Consider the following 19291-nt stretch of genomic DNA (forward strand, 5'->3'; position numbering starts at 1 on the left):
CTTGCCGGCAGTAGATGTGAAAAGGATCCTCTTTTTCCCCTGTAACAGCAGAGGGCTCAGCTGCTTCCTATCAAAGTAGCTATTGCTTGTTATGCAGGTAAAGTGCCCCCTCTATTGCAATGGGCTGAGGAGGTGAGGCTGTGGTTTTAAATAAGTTGTGATTAGGTCTGAGTATGGCCCTTTTTCAAGCTACACCCTTTTGGGTTAATTGACTCTTGCCACACCCATACAAATGCAGGTTTATTAAAGGGGCATCAGTAGTGAAGCGCATCCCCCCCCCCCCGCTTTAATTGTTCGTGGTTTTCTTCAGCTTGAAAATATTTTACTTTTCTTTGCTTTTAAGAAATAGATTTGTCTGGCTTGGAGGAGAATGTGGGTGGGCTTTGTGCTCCCCCCACACCCGGTACCCTGACTTGCAAGGGTAGCTGAATTTTCTGGAAAAGTGTTGAGGGTTAGGCAAGCTTGGGGAGGGAGGTGAGAGGATGTTATGATCTGAGGCCCAGATTAGGACCATGGAAAAACCGCTCCTGGAAGTTGTGGTGAGATCCACGGAAGAAGACCTTTGTCAGAAACGCCCAGCGTCTGAGGAAGAACAACCTATTTATAAAAGACTACGGATGGATTCGCCAGTTCATCCAGTCGAGTCGGAGGCCTCTCTACCACCAGAGAAGAGTATGTGGAGCTATTCTAATTGTGGGGAAACTGTTTTTTTCCTTTAAATTTGATTTAAAGATGGGGGATGCAGCAGGAGTGTGATATGGGTGTTGCAAAGAAGGATTGTCTCCATGGAGGTGGTAACTCCTATTGATTAACGTGTATTCAAGATTACTTAACGTTAGGCCCCATCTGCGCTAAACATTTAAAACACTTTAAATAGGTTTCCAGCAATGACTCTTTGAGAACTGTAGTTTGTTAAGCGTGATGAGAGTTGTAAGGAGACACCCCCTTCTCCTTCTGAGCTACAATTCCCAGAGCTCCTTATAAAGGGGGATTGAATGCTTATTTATTATTTACTTTGTACATTTATTATCCCGCCTGTTAAACCACTTTGGCTTTGTTAAGCCACTCTGGGTTTAAAGCAACCTGCTACTGTGCAAATGGGGCCTTCGATTAGTTATTCATAACAGCAGCCTCTGGCTTAGGGGTCAACATACAAAGGCCTTGGAGCCAAATCCGGCCCCTGAGCTGGGACACCTGCAGCTTCTCCGGAGGTAAGAGAAGTTGTGGGGAGATGGGTTTGCGTGGCGATGTGTCTGTCGCTGATTTTGCTAGGTGAGGGCCCCAGTCCGCATTTGCTCCTCACGTAAAACTGGTTGTGCCCTTTTCTCATGCTATGTCCCCTTTTCTCACGCTTCGGGTGGCTTGGATTAATCTAAAGAAGCGTGAGCGGAAGGTGAAAATGCATTTGTGCTCCTCCGGGAACAATTGTGCCAGAGTTAATGGAAGGGTACTTAGGCTGTAGTGCCATAATGTATGGGGGGAAGCAGGGTTGCATTTTGGTATAAAGGAAACAGTGCATGAGGAAAACATAGGCCGTACTCTTTGTTTCCAGGTCCAGTTCAAGGGTGCTCACATGAATGTTGAAAGCCCTAAATGACTTAGGCCCCAACGACTGCTTCTTTCCCTACAACCCCCCCCCCCCAGGGGTGTTAAGATCAGCAGATGGGGCCCTCTTGGTAGTTCCACCTCCCTCAGAAGTTTGGGGTGGCTTTCAACATGGAAAAATAATAAAATCTTATTACTGAATAATAATACTTTAATTAGTTTGGGGTGGTGGCTCAGGGAAGGGCAATCTCTGTGGCAGCCCCAAGTTGTTGAACTTCCTCCCCACAGAGGTGTGTCTGGCTTCTTCACAATTCAGCTCCTGGCAAATGCTGCAGACACACTTTTTTACCCTGGGCTTTGGCTCATGAGATGTGTGTTCCCAGGGTCCACCCTATTCCTGTAATTTTAATCTGCTTTAACTGTTGTTTATTTTGAATTTTAAATACTGTAGTTGTCATTTGCCCTGGGATCTGCTGGTGAAGGGCGGGGAATAAATTTAGTAACAATCATGATGTTTAATAACGAGCAAGATGTAGAAGGCCATAAAAAGGGTCTCGCTTGAGACTAAGCCTGTGTGCAGTTGGAGGAACTCATGGATTTGGTGTTGGTTTTCCTCATACAGCGGTTTTCTGCTAAGGAAGAAATAGGCCTTCTCTGACAGGAATAGGCTTTCTGCTAGTGGAAAGACACCTTTAGGATCCAACTCAATGCATACATAATGTGAAAATAGGGATTCCAGACATTCTTGACTTTTTAATGTTTTGTATCCTAATGATTTGTAGCTTCTACTCCAGCCTGCCCCACAGCGCCCCCTCCAGCCTGCTCCACAGCTCCGCCTTTGTCCACACACCAGGGCAAGAAACCTTCACGCAGGGCTGCTTATCATCCCTTTGATTTCACCTCAGACGAGCTGGACCCTGCCTATGAGTGGCCAAGGGAATCTTCTTCTGCAAGGCAAAGTAAGATGCATGGAGGAGCTGACTAGTAATGTTTGTATGCTCTTTGGAAGGGACCCTGGTATGTGAGCATGGAAAAATAGGAGGTCTAAAACGCGTGGGTTTTATTCTAGAATGGGAGAGATGGTGAAGGTAAGAAAAGGAGACTGGTCTGTTTGAGAAGGTGTGGCCTACTGCTACACATTCAAGGGAATGAAGTGGGGGAATGGACTGCATCAGATTACAGGAGGGTGGGGTTGGCTGTCCACTTTTGCATACGTATCCTTTAAAAAACACCCACCCATCCCAGGAAATAGAACACATAGACTCTAGCTGTGTGCTACCTCAGCCCTTTCCTACTATGCTGAATTTATCATCATGGAGAAAACATAGGGAAACTTTCAAAAATGTGATGATTTACTTGCAGTTTGAAGAGGTACACTTTGTCCTCCCTGTTCAGCACACTCGTTTATACCTCATTCTGCGTAGAGCAGGCTGGCCATACCTTCCCCACCTTCAGCAGGAAGGAAATCATCCAACTCTCTGAAGAATACCCTCATCCTAATGAAGCCTGTTTCAGTTTAATATCTGATTGGAGGTTCTGCAAATACTTCCTTAACTGGAGAGAGGCCTTCAGCAGTTGCAATGGGAACTGAAGCCTAATGAGGCTAAGGGAAAAGAAATATAATAAAAGTCAGGAGTCCTGTGACTTTGAGTTTGTAGTATAGTCGAGAAATAATCAAGAGGAATTTGGCATGAAGAGCACAAAAACTTGTGTGCAAGTAAAGCACTGGTTCCACACTTAGCACCCACTGACAAATGGGCTAGCTGTTCCAGGTAACTGAGATCCATTCCAAACAACACTAAAAAGTAGGGCTGTGGGGCCACTCTGTCCGAATTCTAGATCCTGAACCAAATTGGGCTGATTGAGGCAGCCCCTGGTTAGGTCCACCCAAAGTGATCTAGAGCTGTCCAAAGGGGTGGTAATCGGGTGGCAAGGAGCAGGATGGAGGAGAAGAAAGAAATGCAGGCAGCCTGTCTGTGTCTCTTCCCCTACCATTGGACCACCTATAAAATAGGGTTTAAAACCACAATTAAACAATATGCTAGGGCCCCAATTCGGGGCCCAGTTCCAGGTCAAGTCTACCCCAGGACATATCTCGAACACTGGATCAGGGGGAATGCCCAGTCCTACTTAAAAGCCTTTTCATCATCATCAAGGCCTCTTTGTATCTTTCAGGTAGTGTGGATGTGATCCCTCTCCTCCGAAGCACTCTGGGCCAGTTTCCTTTAGGTTTGCGTCTGGATAAGCTGGAGGCCCTGGTATGGAAGGAGCACAAGGTCAAGCTGTGGAAACTGTGCTTGGAGCGAGGCTACAGTGACAGCCTGAAGTTCTTGGAGGTGTTACCTGGGATCAGGCTCAAACACTCCGGCAAAGGGACTTTCCGGTGCCTTGTGCTGTTGGACACAGGTGAGTGTTTCTCTCCTCTAGCCTGACCTTGTGTTCTCTCAGGAGAGCTACGGCACCCACAGCCTGGCAAGCTTTGGCCTTAATTTTATGCTTTTCTAGGTCATTGAAGGTTTGTATCTGATCTCCAAGAAGCAACTTGCAAATAATCTACAGGCCTAATTTTATTCAGAGGTTGTCAGTGCGGCACCTGCTCGCCCCATGGTGCCTGCCATAGCATCATACGGTTCCTGCAAAATGTCTCAGTAAATATCATCTCACAAAATGTCTCGGTAAATATCACCTCAAAAATCCATAATGCATGAGAGACTGATTGCCGTACCTGCTCATTTCCTGTTTGGGTTGGCTTTGTTGCTCTCTTACTTCGAACACCCCCCCCCTTAAATGTGCCCATATTTTTCGGGATGCCAGGATTGGACACCCAACTTCCCAACCATTCTGAGCAGAGGACAAATTCAGTGAGCTTTTCACTGTGAGTGTATATGGCAGTGGCTGATACACATTTTTTGTGAGGCATGCCCACTGCTTTTTGTGATCCGAGCTGATTTTATGCTCCTTTAGATGTGGCATCCCTTTCATGTTATACCACGCCGTGACAGCACTTCCTCATAATTCCACATGTGCCCCCTGGCCCTGAAAGCTCGGTGACTCCTGTTAGTCTGCCTGATTTAAAGGGATCTGGGTGGGAAGCAGTGGGTGGAGCACATGCTCTAAACGAAGAGGGTCCTGTGATCAGTTCCCCAATATTTCTAGCACAAAGGAATCAGATAGCAGCTGATGCAAAGGCCTCTGCCTGAGATGTGGAAAGGCTACTGCAGGCAGTGTAGACAATAAAGGGCCTGTAGTCTGACCTGCTATAAGGAGGCCTTGTTTTGTTTTGTTTTGTTTTAACCCTCCTTTTGAACAGCAGGAAAGGGCAAAATAAACAAACCCCAATATTTAAAAGCCCTCCCAGTCCCCAAGATTAAGAGTACTCTGTACCACGCCTCACTCCACTTGCTTTTCAAAAGTCTTGCTTTTATAACCTGCCTTTAGTACAGAATGGAGCTCAGAGTGGTTGTGTGGGGTTTCAAAGTGGTCTCCCATCCAGGCACTCCCGAGACCAAGATCTGCTTAGTTCCAGAAAAGCTGCTGTTGATGCTGTCTGGAGGTGGCAATATCTTTCTGCTCAGCTTTTGTACACCTCCAGTCCACTTCTCTCTGCTGGTTTCTCCACTCTGCTTTTCCCATTTTGCTTTAGTCTTCAGTAAGTAACTCTCAGTCCCAGTGGATTTGCACCGCCCATTTTGGGAAACCCCTGAGGCTTAACTGTACGTGGGCAGGAATGCATTTTATTCCACTGGGTATTATTGTTGCAAAGGCTGGCTTAAAAAAAAATGAGCTACTGGCTGTGTACATGCTATATACATTTAAAGCGCTTTCGAAGCACATTCTTTCCCTCAAATAATTCTGGGCACTGTAGTTTGCTAAGGGTTGCTGGGAATTGTAACTCAGAGGGGCAAACTAGAGTGTGCAGAATTATTTGAGGGAAAGAATGTGTGCCGAATGTCCTTTAAACGTTTAGTGTGTGCATAGTTGTCAGGAGGCAAGGCTTCACTGTCCCCCAGGAAGGAAGCTGCCTTAAACAGAACCAGACCTTTGGTCCACCCATCTCAGCATTACCTGCACTGACTAATAGTTGCTGTCCATGTTTCAGTCAGGGGACATTCCCAGCCCTACTTGGTGTTGACTTCTAGAACTTCCACCTCACGGTTGGCCTTGTTTGCCGCATGGCTCTCGGATGAGCTGGCAATGTTTTGAGAGTTACAGTTGCACAGAAGAAGGGGACAGAATTCTGGTTATTCTTCTTGATGTAGTTAAGCCAGCACCAGAGGAAGAAACTGTGTATATACATATATACACAAACATGAATTATTATTTTTTTTAATGCAAGGGGAGCATTGAAATTTGGTCCTCCCCCACCTGCAGTCTGAACTGGTGTAGTCCAGAAAATTATACCATCTCATTTTGTGTTGAATGGCTGTTCAGGTTTAAAGGATATAGTGCATCCTCAAAGAGGAATGGTTGCAACACAGCACCACAGCACACATTTTACATGCAGAAGGTCTCAGGTAGACAATCCTGGTCTAAAGGTAAAGGGACCCCTGACCATTAGGTCCAGTCGCGGACGACTCTGTGGTTGCGGCGCTCATCTCGCTTTACTGGCCGGGGAACCGGTATAAAAAGTAGCTTCCTACGCAGGTGGATCACTAGTCTGAAGGCAGCTTCCTATCTTTGGATTTCTGTTTTATGGCCCTTGGATATCTTGAGTGTGTTGTCTTCTGCCCCTCCCTTTTATAGCTGGTCCTTATCGTTTGTCCTATGGGCCTGCAAACACAGCAAGCAAGGAACTGCGTGGCACTGCAAGAACTGTAACGAGTTCTGCTTTGCCTTTGCAAGGATCCTGATGCTGTGAAAGAAACTGGATTCCAGCATCAGGTGGACTTCGTTGAACGGTGCTGGTTTCATTATAACAAGCTTCTCCCCCCCCAAAAAAAAAGAATGCATTGGGTGCCCTGTATTATTACTGCCTTGATCCGTCAGTCTTGGGAGTTGTTGGTCTTGAAAAGAGGTGCCTTTAGGGATCAAACCTCTAGAGGGAGCAACTTCCATATTTTTGTGTGTAACCCCCCCCCCCCCATTTCTTTGGCATCTTAATAACCTAGCACTTTTATGCCTGGTGTTAATAGCTAATGGAGGAAAGTATTTAAAGGAGCTTTGGAAATGGATTCCCAGCACTGGAGCACACCAAACATTTATTTAACAGTAAGGGAAAGGAAGACAACTTGAATTGTGGAAGCCTGTGTAATTTGTGCTACTTTGTAAGGAACACTTAGTATGCAGCCGGTAGGCATCTTACCTCGGGGCTGTTGGCTTTATCAAAAGGGTGGGGGAAGATAGTGTCTCTGATTAGTGATGCAATCGTTGGTACTAGCCAATAGATTTGTGCAGCCACAGTCTGAACTGCACTAGATACTCGAATTGGTGCAGTAATGGGATGGGGTAGACGTGTTGCATGATAAAATATCCTGCATCTTAAGTGCTGGAGAACTGCTTTCCCTTTGATGCAGACATTTCTTTGAAAGAAGGCTTCTGAAATCCTAGGACTGGGCCACACTGCCGCAAAAAATGTGGACTTGTACCTGCCTGTCTCCCCAATAATGGGAGGGGCATCCAGATGAGACCCTTCCCACCCCAGTGTTGTCTTAGAGGGGAGACAGGCAGGAAGGTTGTGTGTGTGTGTGTGTGTGTGTGTGTGTGTGTGTGTTTTGTTCCTTGCAAAGTCCAAAACAGCCAGGATCGAAAAACTCCGCATTTAAAGGGGGAAGGATGCAGGACAGCATCATGTGGGAGGCTCTCCATTAGTAGAGAGACGGGTGCAAGTCCAGTGTAAACAAATCCTGGGATTCTTATTGGCGTCTTGATTCCCCGACAAATATGAAGCTGGGGGTTCTACCTGCAGGATACAAGATCCAGGCCCTCAAAGGACTCACCTGCCTTTAAAAGGGGCACAAGAGCGAATATTTTGCTGCCTCAAGCTGCTCTTCCACTATCAGCATAGACGAAGCAACTGGAGAATCTGCACCTTGCTGGAATTTTCCCTTCTCCACAACAACTGAAGAGATGAGAGCTCTCTTGAATCTGGATCCTAGCAACCATAATTCACTTCAATCCATGCTGATAAATTGTTCTATGATGCAACAGTATGTTATTTTTTCCCTTTGTCAATGAGCCTCAGGCATCTCTTCCCACTTGCTTTAGGACACTGCAGTGGCAGAACACTGGAGCCTTTGAACAAATGGGTAATAGTCACAGATGGACCGGCCTTCAATAAATCGTCTGGGTTGTGCCTGTTCTCCCTTTTTGTAGCTTAGTTTGAAGCATGTATGAATCTCTTTCCAGTTCCCTTTTTTAATTTCCATTTCCTTTTTCTAGATCCAATGAGGGAGGGAAGGATTTCCTTGCCTTACTTTACTTTACAGAAGATGTCTTTTGCATGCTGTTTATCATCTGCCCTGGGTCAAAACCTCTGGATGTGTATAAACCTTGGAACAGTCACTCTTCCTTTCTAAACTCTTCCCTTTACCAAACCAGTGGGGTTCAGTGCAATTAGTCTAACCTCTTAAACGTCAAAACATCTTCTGCAGGCTGCTTTGATCCAGTGCCAAAATACTGTATTTTGATCATGGAGAGAGATTTTTTGTAATACAACCTAGTGTCTATGGTTCAACTTATTATTTTATTGATTTTAGCCGCCCTGATCCCGGCTTCGGCTGGGGAGGGCGGGATATAAATAAAATTTATTATTATTATTAAGGAAAAAAACCACGCAGCATCAACTGTTCTGTATGAATGTCTTCTATTTTTACAAACATTGATTTGAGGGCTGGAGAAATGTAATTCCAGATTTCTGCTAGTATAATCGTTTATATATTCTTTTAGTGTCTCAGTAGCTGCACCCAGCATCCCTTGAGCAGCTCATCAGTGTAAGTTTACAAACCTCCTGCTTGTTCCCAGTTCATCCTACACAAACTTGAATTGCTCTAGTGTAGTTGCATTGAAGGGAAAGTGTTTGGCTTCCCTCATTGGCAGATGAAACTTAAAATCTCACTAAAACATGCTTGTCACAGTTTAGGATCTCATTCTGCAGTTCACTGGGGTCGGTGTTCATCAGATAGAAAAGTCTCCCAGTATATTTTATTAAAAGCTAGAAACCATAGTTTTATAGCCATCCCTGACTATTCTGTCCTGTCACATGAATAATCTCTTTATAAACTGTTGTTCCTCTAGGAAATATTCCAGTCTGTTCCAGATTATCCTCCCAGTATTTTTTCCCCCTGCCTTGAGATTTTCAGAGAGGTTTCAGTATCGTAGCTGATGGCCGTACTGGAACTGTCCTGGGTGTGGCCAAGCCCGCGATAGACCTGTAGTGGCAGGATTATGATACAGCTGTCCTTGTAGTCTTCCTAGAGGCAAGTAGCCAGAGGAAGGGGTCATACGCCCAGGTGCCAGGTAAACGGGCATCCTTGGTTCCTCTGGGGCATAGCCAGTCCCTCGCTGTTTCATCAGCTCTCTTGCTGGTGTGTCCTGGTAACCCCATTTCTGTGGAAAGGTTGAAAAAAAACACCTCAGATTTAAGAACCAGTGTGATGTTGTGTGTGCAAGCTCATGTATAAGTAAAATTGGCAGTACCTGCCATGCATTGTAGAACTCCTCTTCAGACATAGATTTCTAGTTCTTATTGTTAAGAGAACCTGGGTTTGCAACATGACCTAGGTTCTTTCATGTTGTTCTCCACAACCTTCAAAAATATATTTGCTGATAAAAATGAAATGAACATCTTGGCAACCCACATGAACTACAACCAGGTCTTACTAAGGAGTCCCTCCACCCCTGTATCTGTTCTGAACTATGTGAAATAGTAGAAAGATGCAGCTTCTGAGCATGTACAAAGTACCGCATTTTTCGCCCTATAGGACACACTTTTCCCCCTCCAAAAATGAAGGGGAAATCTGTGTGCGTCCTATGCGTCCTCTCGCTCTCCAGGCTTCAGGAAGCTATCAGCAAGCCTGGGGAGCCCGCGGGAGTTCCCACAGGGCTCCCTAGGCTGCGGATAGCAGCCTGCCGCCCGGCGCGTGAAGCGTCCTGAAGCAGAGCACCCATCGCGCCTGGCAGACATCGGCCAGCCCCACAAGCTCGGGGGACAGCGGGGAGGCGCAGCGCTGCCATCCCACTGTTGCCCGACCTGGTTTGGGGGGGGGGGAAATAAAGGGGGGAATTCCTTTATTCCCCCCCCCCAAAAAAAACTAGGTGCGTCCTATGGGACGAAAAATACGGTAATTTCTCCCACTACCATCTGCATCTACAGATCCTAAGTTGAGGGGCAGGGCTTCTGTTTCACCCTGTTTGGCTTCCAGGTATGGTTAAACCCTAACTCTTCTCTACTTAGAAATTTAATCACTGCCTATGAGAATCATGAATTTGAGGCAGAGTTCTAACATTTATGGTGTTGATGTTCCTAGATACCCTGTGGAGACTGCTAGGCACAATAGCTGCAGGAAAGAGGAAGCGAATTTGTGGTAGATGAGGAAGCTGTTGGGGAATGGGGAGGATAAATTTGTATTTTCAATATTGTTATGCTCCTTTCAAGATTCTCTCTCCAAAGCATTTAATATTAAAGCAATTAAAGTTACGAGATGTAACATTATAAAAACATGACTTCAAACATACTACAGCACCTAAAAGAACTATATCTACAAATAGTGTGAAGTTCAAGTGGAGGAGAGCAACTTCTTTTTTTCCTGACAAGGTGACTGTGCCTTAACAGTTCCAGGCACAAGGCATGGGGAAAGCCTTACCTGTTCAATGGCTGGCTGCCTTGCATAAAAACATTCAGGGTATAGGAGGGAGGAACCTAGCTGATAAGTACAGAGGGACCTTCATGCTTCTAAGGCTCGTCATCCTAGAGTTCTCCCTCCCTATCATAGGTGTAGCCTTGATCAATATTGACCGAAGGTGCTGTCTACAGCAGTTCACCCAAGTTCAAAGCCAAAGGAGGCAGAGTTTTCTATCAATCCAATTTGTCAAAAAAACTCCAGAGGTAGGCCTAATGCTTCCTCGAATCTTCTGCTCTAGGACCTGCCTCCTGTCCTGTGCCCAGCTGTTGCCGGTGGCAACCAGGCACCCTATGAAAACAGGGACATAGGAGCTGAGGTCTGGGTACCACCTGCAGGGTCTGCTCAACACAATTTAGTACTCAAGGCAGAAGATGCCCATTACCCGCTCTCATTATGGAATATAATCTGTCATCCTATAATAACCAGGCATTTCCTTTTCAACGAGGTTTGTGGATCAGATTAGTCTGCCTGCCACTCTTCCCTCTTTAATAGTACCGAGATGATATCTGCCACTTCTCTGGCCACCAGAAAGTGCTAAGAGCTAGTGTTTGGTCTGTGTGTGGGACTGAAATCTAAGGTTGCCACATTTTTAACAGGCCAAGCATTGTTAATTAAAGCAACGCCACACCTTGTTTTTACCACCTGTTGGTCAGCTGTTAAAGTCACAAAGTCTGTCAAATAAAACTGCTGCCCTTCCTGAGGCCTGGAGTTGTGGTCTAGAGGTTGAGCCATGATTCGGGAAGGCCCCACTTTCAAATATGGCCTCATCAAGTGGCTCTGGCCAAACCCCACTCAGCCCCACCCCAATCCCTGCAATCTAAGGATGCTACTGGCCCATCATTTCAGGGCCGTTGCAATGATTACAAAAATGTATGTGACCTGCTTTGAACACTTGGAAATGCTAGAATGCTAAGGACAAAGTCCCATCTCAGCCAGAGGCTTACAGGTAGGCCTTGGGGAAGTCATAACCTTTTAGGGCTGTTTTCAAGCACCCTGGCTCTGTCCTTACACAATCACCAAGTACCTACGGGGCCGCTGGCCTCTTCAGAAACTTGATTTTGGTTAGGAAGTAGGGACATACATAATTTATTTTTCTGTGACAAAGTGTAACCTCAGGGGTGTTCTGACAACATGAAAATGCTCTCATGTAAGGGAACTGATATCCTCACTATCCTGTAAATGAAATGACTGGGTTTGCTTTCTTTTAAGGGAACAGTATTATTTATAATTTTCCAGCCTTATTTGGTACCTTTAAATTTATATATTCAACACCCCTTTGTGATTAGAAATCAAAATATTGATCCTACCCAGCCATGGGAAGCTTTGGGGGGGGGGTGTTGTGGGGCGGGACAGAACAAGTTGGTTCCCACAGTAACCAGGACTCAAGATCAGGAACTGGTTTCTGTAGCAACTGGAATGTCTGAGGGAATGTTGAGTGGTGGAATTGATAGAGAACAAAACATCTGGAATTGATGGAAAACCAAAACTTTTTTTTGTTTTAAAACCATCCAGACTTCATGGGGAAAACAGTGCTCGAGTCCCCAAAGTGACTAAAAGCGATCATCACGGCTTTTTCCAGGGGGTGGATTTACAGAAATGTACACTTTGACCTCCTGCAGCACAAAGCAGGATCAGAGAATATTGAATTCTTTTGTTCCCATGGAAACCTAAATTACTACCGAAATGTTGATTCGCAAGGGAGTCGGAGTTTAGACTGCACAGCAAAAGGAATGTCTTGAAAACCAAATGTGATTTTTTTCTCACAGAAAGAAACACTGGGGAGGGAAAACCAAATCTCCCTCTGGAAATTGGTTCCTGCATCTTTCCACAGTGGCTGTTAACATGGGGGGGGGGGCAGGTGTCTGGGTTTTGCTGTGTTGCCCCCGAGTGAAAGTCTTGCAGGCAGACCTGCAAGCATATAATTGTCTGGTGCAAGTGGGGGTTGCAGAGACAAATGGGCAGGTAAGAGAAAGGTGCTTAATCCTCCCCCACACAACCCCTACCCCAGGTTATTCCCCCCTCCCCACAGCTGTGTTTATCCCCAATCTTAGAACAGATCTGGAGAAAACAGGAAGAGACTCAGGATAATCAACAAGGGTGGGGGGGAAGAGCTAAGTTCCCCTGGCACCGACCCCACCAAGTCTCTCCCCGAGAGACCCTCTGCCATGTAATGCTGCTGTAGGTGCAAACATGCATTTAGAGGGCCAGCTATAACGAAGACCATAGCGACCATTGTATGTACTGCCCTCTTGTTCCTGCTGCTGAGAGCCAGTCGCTGGCCAGGCTGGGTTCTGAAAGGAATGTGAAGGTTACTCACAGTAAAAAGTCATGAAATGCATGTGGCAACAGAGAAGTTTGTTGCGACATCTAAAAATAGGTCTGCCGGAAAAAAGGATCTGGCTGAAATGGACTTGGGCTGCCGCCAGCCTCATTGCCCTCTTGTATTTTCCCCTTCTTGTCAAGCAACGTGCAAGAGGGATCAAGCACCTGCCTAATTACTGTGGCTTCTTACCCGACGCTGCTTTAGGAGTAGATCTGCTTACAAAGAAGAGCTCCAGTCTCTTAATTTGAAAGACGGGGTGGGGGCAACTCAAGGCAGTCCCTTATTGAGTAGGCATAGAAGCCTACCAGTGTGGTATAGTGGTTAAAGTGTTGGACTAGGACCTGGGAGACTAGTGTTCAAATCCCTACTTGGCTGTGAAGCTCACTTGGGTGACCTTGGGCTGGTCACTGCCTCTCAGCCTAACCTACCCTGCAGGGTTGTTGTGAGGATTAAGTGAGGAGAAGGAGAATCACGTATGCCGTCTTGAGCTCCTTTGAAAAAGAAGTGGGATATAAATGCAGTTTATAAACAATACCACTTGATGTGTTAGTCCGGGATACCATGCCAGCCCTCTGTTTCAAGTGCTACGTAGGCAAGGCAGATTTTTATTAGATGGTTGGGGGGTTGGGGTGCAAAGCCTGTCCAGCCATCAAGAGGACAGATGGTGAAGAATGTACAATACAACTGCAATAATACTGCATTGTGGGGCCTTAAGCAATGACAGTGCCCGCTATCAAATGTGGACTACATTTCCAATAGCTCTCGGGACACAGAACAGGAAAGATGGTGTAGATGAGAATTAGATGCACTGTGGGATGGAGACTGGGTTCTTAGGAAAGGAACTTGGAAATCATTGGTTTGGAGCATATGTAAAAAATGGGGCTGTGCAGTGTTCAGTTTCTAAGATGAGAAGGCTCAAGTGTGGAAAGCCTTGACCCCTAACCTTACAGAAAGGAAGACTGGCTGATGATATGCAATGATACAATAAACACACTCTGCACATGCCTAGAAACACCCTCTTCTTATTCAAGGATATAATTGAATAGGATATACTTCTGGTGTTTTTATTTTAAGAGGGTTAAAGGATGCACAGGACATCCACTTCCTAAAGAACCCTAATCTCCCGTCTTGTTTCTGTCTTGTATCCAGAGGAGAAATGGTGTGGTGAAGCGGACAGAGGATCGGACAGAGAGACCTGGCTTCAAATCCCCAGTCAGCTATGAGGCCCCTCTCACATGGCTGCAGTGCTCTGTTTTGAATGTTTGATGCTTTATTATGTTTTATATATTCTGTAAGCTGCCCACAGTGGCTGGGGAAACCTAGCCAGATGGGCAGGGTATAAATAATAAAATTGTTGTTGTTGTTACCTTAGAGACAAATGGGTGACCCTTTTCTGTGTATGAGAGAGTGGTTGTTGTTGTTGTTGTTGTTGTTGTGTGCGAGTTGGGCTGGTGCTGGAAGCTGGGAATACAGACACAAGACTGCTCTGTGCTGGGCTGGTTTCCCTACTAACCTAAAGGAGAAGCAGGATCAGTTGGGGTGTGGGTTCTGCGAGCCCCTCCATCCTTTGCTCATATCCCAAAGACACCATAGTCTCTCCCGACCTCCATTCCAAGGAAACTGAAGCCTGGGGAAAGCGCTTGGAGCCCATGGAGTTTCTTGCCACTGGCCAATTGGGGTAGCGTGTAACTGTATAACGGACAGCTTTATAGCATTGGCAGGGTTTCCCTCTCAAGATATGTGGCCACTCTAGAATGTACCTAGAGTTGGAAAATATAGGTGATGCTTACCTTAGCTTCTTCTGCTGAATCTATCCCATTCCATCCCCTTCCTGTTGTGCTGGTTCCGGAGATCTGGCTGAGGTCCCACAGGGACTTACTAGCACGAGCCCCTGTGGTCTTGGCTGCTGAACGCCGAGTCCGATGTACGCTCTTAAGTATATCGCTAAGAGCATTCTGCCCATCAGGGGATCCATGCAGGCCGCCTCCTGAAAGGTCTGTGCCATGCCATGCTGCCAGTCTGTTTCGAATAGACACCTCTGGAGGTGGGGTGGGTAGCACCGGGTCTTCCGCCGTAGCAGGGGGGGCCAATACTAACTCCCACTCTCCAGCGTGGCTCTTGGCCACGGGTTGAGGGGCCACGGAGCGCCGCTCTGCAATGCGGTTGGACAGCTGCACCCCATCCAGGATGCTGACGTACGGAGTGATATCTGGCCCATTGGTACTTGGTAATGGAGCCAGGCTCGAAGCAGGCTGGAGTCTAGGTGAAATTTCTAGGGCTGGCAGGGGACAAGAGGCAGCATATAAGATGCGGAACTCCTGGTCAAATGCCCCTGTCACTTCTCCTGTAAGCTGAGTGACCAGCTGGCGGTTCAAGCGAGCATCTGTCCACGTGAAGCTGTTGAGAAGAAAGGGGTTGGGGGACGGGAGATAGGAAAGGGGTTTTAGCCATGGATCATATGCAGTGTTAGAAACTGAGATATGAAAGCTTGGAGCTAAATGGCCCCTTAAAACTAGCTTATGGGCACAGCAAAATGTCTAGGCACTCTTTTTTATGACAAGAATACAAAGCTGAAAATGAATGAACTGCAGCTAAAATATTACGTTCATTTTTCACATGCTCCAGTCCTTCCCCTGCCCACTCCCTAATAAGAGGGTCTTTTCTCTAGTCTTCAGAGAGTAGCTGGAAGTGGAGAGGCAGAAAAGGTCTTCCTTTCCTTCCACTCGGCAGTTTCAATCTGAAATCTTAGGCGCAGTACTGTGCCCATAACTCAGAAACCGCTTGCGCTAATGAAATTCCCTGCCACAAAATGTGCCTAGAACAACGGGAGTTTCGAACACTGATCATGTACATTTTGGGCAACTACAATCTCTTTGTGTGGAATCATGAATATAAGAAAATCCAAAAAGCTGAGATTCCAATGACACAATAATGAACAAGCCATGCTTACTTTGTATCCAAGTGGAGCTCAACAAGGACATTTCTAGGTCCTTGAAAGACCTGGGAAACAGGTCTCTGATGCAAATTTGCGTATGCTGATTTATATATGGTAATTTAGGCTGTCTTTCAGAGGGAGAAAAACAAGCTCTGGCTGTCTGAGCTATGAGCTAGCAACAGGATTTTCTGACCTCAGTGTGTGCACTGAATGCTTGGCCCCACCTGCAATCTATTGGCAAGAAGGTTGCGTCTGTATGTACTGCAACTAAAATGAATGCCCCTGGGCAAATCAAGAGGGCAGGTAGAATGGCAGGTAGAAAGGGGGAATGGGGAGGAAAGCCAGACCTCAGCATAAGAGACTTGCGGCTTGGAAAGACCCCCGGGGCCATTGTATAACAATGCTACTTGAGCTCAGTCTGGAAGCTGGGGTGGCTCTGTGTCATGCTGTGTACAGAGGCAAGTCCTCTGCTTGAAGTGCTGTCTGATGCAAGTCTGGTTTAAGGAGAACGAACCCTAAGAAGGGAGAGCAGGAGGGACCTTGAAGTTTTTCTTCCACAGTTTTAGCAACCCTGCTCAGTCGTCCCTACTACTGTACAAGGAGATGTGTTGTACAGTGGTACCTTGGTTTAAGAACAGCTTAGTTTATGAACAACTTGGATTAAGAATGCTACAAATCCGGAAGTAGGTGTTTTGGTTTGTGAATTTCACCTTGAAAGCAGAACATGTTCCGCTTCCTGTTGAGTGTGTTCCATTTGTAAATTGGGTCCCCCACTGCTATGGAAAGCATGCCTTGGTTAAAGAACGCTTTAAGAACGGACTTCCGGAATGGATTAAGTTCTAAACCATGGTACCACTGTATTTTTGTCTTAATTACGGTAATTATTTCTAAATTTGCATCTAAACATTTGCATATGATAGGCTTTCTTTTTTAGTGTTGCATTTTCTCTTTTTTTGGTGACATGTGTGACCAAACTAGAGGTATCTACATCTCAGGATTTCTCAGTTTCATGCCAGTTTAACTCTTATCACTTACCCCACAGAATTCTGGGTATTGTAGTTTGAAGGTGCTGAAAAACTGCCCCACCCCCCAATGCCTTACAGTTCCTCAAGGAGAACTACGGTAATGACAGTTCAGCCAGTTGAAGTTTGCAGTGAAGATAATCTGGATTCAAGATAATCTGACTGGATTCAAGAGGTGCTTGACTTTGTACATGCTTGTCATCGCCCTGTAGCAAATTTATGAAGCGAAAGGCCTTTTGTATCTAGGCCCAGAACACTTGTAAGGGATAGGAAGATGCTAGCACCACTCTTAACTTATAACGGGAAAAAACAGTTTCTGGACTGTACCAGCTACCTCAGAACTGAAAGTTCTTCAGTATATATATATAATAAACAGCAACAAGACATGGAAAGTAGATGTCAGGGAGAAGGGTTGCAGCCTCTCTTTCCTGATATGCTGGTTTTCTACATGGAGATATTTTAGCATTCAAACATGGTCCGCACCCCAACTCAACTGTGGTCTGTAATGGTTTCAGTAACACTGTTTAGGAGGCAAAATGCTTCTAAAGTATTGTGGCAACATACATAGAAATTCCTCATTTCATCTTCAAAACAACCTGTGAGGTAGATTAGGTTTAGGTATCAGCCTGCCAAGCCATGAGCTTCATGGCCAAATGGGATTTTGCTATACCGAACCTCAGTGCTACAAAGAGCTATAACTATCAATACAGATATTAGAAAAAAGATGGGTAGAAATTAGAAGTTAGAAAAAGAGAGGTTAGAAAAAAGGTAACTAGGAGGAACATAGCAGAGATTTACAAAATTATGTAAGGTGTGGGTAATAATTTTTCCCCCTCTTTCGTGATGCTAGGACTCAGTCACCCAGTGAAATGAATGAGAAGTACGGTAGATTCAAGACAGACAGGCATAAGTATGTCTTCGCCCAATGCACAATTAATTTGTAGAATTCAATGCCACAGGGTGCGGTGATAGCTATTAGCTCAGATGGCTTTAAAACAAAGAACAGCCCTGTGGCCCTCCAGATATTGTTGGCTGTTGGAGTCCCATCAGCCTCAGCCCGAATGGCCAATGGTCCAGGATGATGGGAACATAGAATGGGCCAATGGCCCATCTGGTCCAGCATCCAGTGCTCACTGTGGCCTCCCAAAAAATCCAGGAATCGTAGTCCAGCAACAGTTTGGAAGGTGACTTCTTCCCCACCCTGCATTTGATAAATTCATGGAGGAAAAGTCTACCAGAATTATTAGCAGTCATAGCTGAATAGAACCTCCATATTCAGAGAAAGTAGGGGTTTCAATCTGCTTGGGGGGAAACAGGTGGGGGCTGTAGCCTTCATGATGGGTTGCCAGGCTTCCCAGAAGGGTTTGACTTGCCACTGTGGGAAAAGGGATGTGAGATCAGACACACCTTTTGTCTGATCCGGGAAGGCTTGTCTTTGGTCCTTAGGGAGGATTAACTAAAAACCAACCACACATCTCATTGTTTATCCAACTCATTGTTAAACTGCCCATGAAATGGGGTGGGGACTCTGCACCTTTTCTGTGCAACTTGATCCTGGCCTTTCACACTTATCTTTGCATCTCAAGTAATTTCCCAAAGGGTGTATTGTGTGCGGTGCTCCCTGATGCACGCCCAAAACTTTATCCTCAATTCTGAGGTGCAAGTGTGGAGAGGACCCATGTGAGTGACAGGCACCAACTTAAAATGCGGTTGTGTGTTTTCTTAGTATGATCCAGTTGTGCCCAGAGATTGAAGGAAATTACCCTCAGCACAGGTAAAATTTTGGACGAGAACATTAGCAAGCAGAAGTCCTGTTTGGCCAGCTTCAGTACTGTATATCTGTTTGAAGAACCAGGTAGCAAGTGATAGAAAAGTCTTGTGCCTGAAATGTTGTAAAGCAGCTGAGCTGGATGAACCAATGGGCTGGACGTGTTTATAAGGCAAGCTTTTCAGTTCATTGTCGTCTCTGCTTCTTAATGTCATTGTCCGTTTTGCCTTTCAGCATATTCCATTAATTTAACTTGCCAATCTTCTTTAGTTTATTGCATATATACAGAAGCATTGTACACAGGTTAATGCATTAGCAGGGTTTAAAAAGTACTTGTAATTTTACAATGAATGGATAATAGTGATTTAAATATGTTATAATTTAATAATGGACGTGCAGCATGTTGACAAATAATAGAACCAGGGAAGGGACTGGAGGGAAGTCAGTTTGTTTTGCTTTGTTTTTGTATTGTTGGGTTTTTGTTTTTTGTTATTTTGTTATTTTTGGAAAACCAATAAAATATTATTTTAGAAAGGCAAGCTTTTCAGTTTTGTCTTGCCATCTGCTCACATAAGAATTAGAGTTGCACACATGTATGTCTCCTGAGAGACCTTGCCCCATGTGGTACTCCAATCCCATGTATTCTAAAAAGCAAGGGACTTCCTCCTTCTCGTGAGATGCGCAGACCTCAATCAGACCCTCACGGAAGGCTGCATACAAAGAGGTTCAGAGTGCAAAACTGAACCCAGGGAGGAAGAAGCGTGCAGCTGGTAGGGCAGAGGATAAATCCACCAAGCCAAACTCCGGGAGGCAGAGAATTAGGATTATTGCAGGCTGTGTGATTCATTGCCATCAAAA

General features: G+C 45.6%; 2 protein-coding genes across 7 annotated transcripts in view; one reads left to right on the top strand and one right to left on the bottom strand.

Annotated features, from left to right (window-relative positions):
• Window positions 1-14087, top strand: LOC308572755 (uncharacterized protein). 6 transcript variants are annotated; one of them, XM_081169129.1, is made up of 4 exons: window positions 1-672; window positions 2328-2504; window positions 3721-3951; window positions 7924-8226. In XM_081169129.1, exons 1-4 carry the CDS (start codon window positions 513-515, stop codon window positions 8058-8060), a joined length of 705 nt encoding a protein of 234 aa, XP_081025255.1. In that variant the 5' UTR covers window positions 1-512; the 3' UTR covers window positions 8061-8226. The 6 variants fall into 6 exon arrangements, with proteins under 6 accessions (XP_081025255.1, XP_081025257.1, XP_081025258.1 ...); XM_081169131.1 differs by lacking the exon at window positions 7924-8226 and adding an exon at window positions 7451-7905 and having other exon boundaries at window positions 15-672; XM_081169132.1 differs by lacking the exon at window positions 7924-8226 and adding an exon at window positions 4510-4567 and having other exon boundaries at window positions 16-672.
• FAM83E (family with sequence similarity 83 member E) overlaps window positions 8329-19291 on the bottom strand; it is a 22173-nt gene continuing 11210 nt past the window's right edge. Inside the window, exons 6-7 of the mRNA XM_081169121.1 lie at window positions 14499-15105; window positions 8329-9090 (exon numbers count right to left, since the gene is read on the bottom strand). Of these exons, the coding sequence (XP_081025247.1) occupies window positions 8851-9090; window positions 14499-15105 (847 nt within the window). The 3' untranslated portion in view covers window positions 8329-8850. The remainder of the gene's footprint in view (window positions 9091-14498; window positions 15106-19291) is intronic.

Source organism: Podarcis bocagei (assembly GCF_964188305.1).
Source record: "Podarcis bocagei genome assembly, chromosome: 13".
Taxonomy (NCBI): Eukaryota; Metazoa; Chordata; class Lepidosauria; order Squamata; family Lacertidae; genus Podarcis; species Podarcis bocagei.

Excerpts from the sequence above, each read along its gene's own strand:
- LOC308572755 (XM_081169129.1), top strand. The coding sequence starts at position 513 with ATGGAAAAACCGCTCCTGGAAGTTGTGGTGAGATCCACGGAAGAAGAC. Across the intron at positions 673-2,327 it reads CTCTCTACCACCAGAGAAGA|CTTCTACTCCAGCCTGCCCC; the intron begins GTATGTGGAGCT and ends AATGATTTGTAG. Across the intron at positions 2,505-3,720 it reads ATCTTCTTCTGCAAGGCAAA|GTAGTGTGGATGTGATCCCT; the intron begins GTAAGATGCATG and ends TGTATCTTTCAG.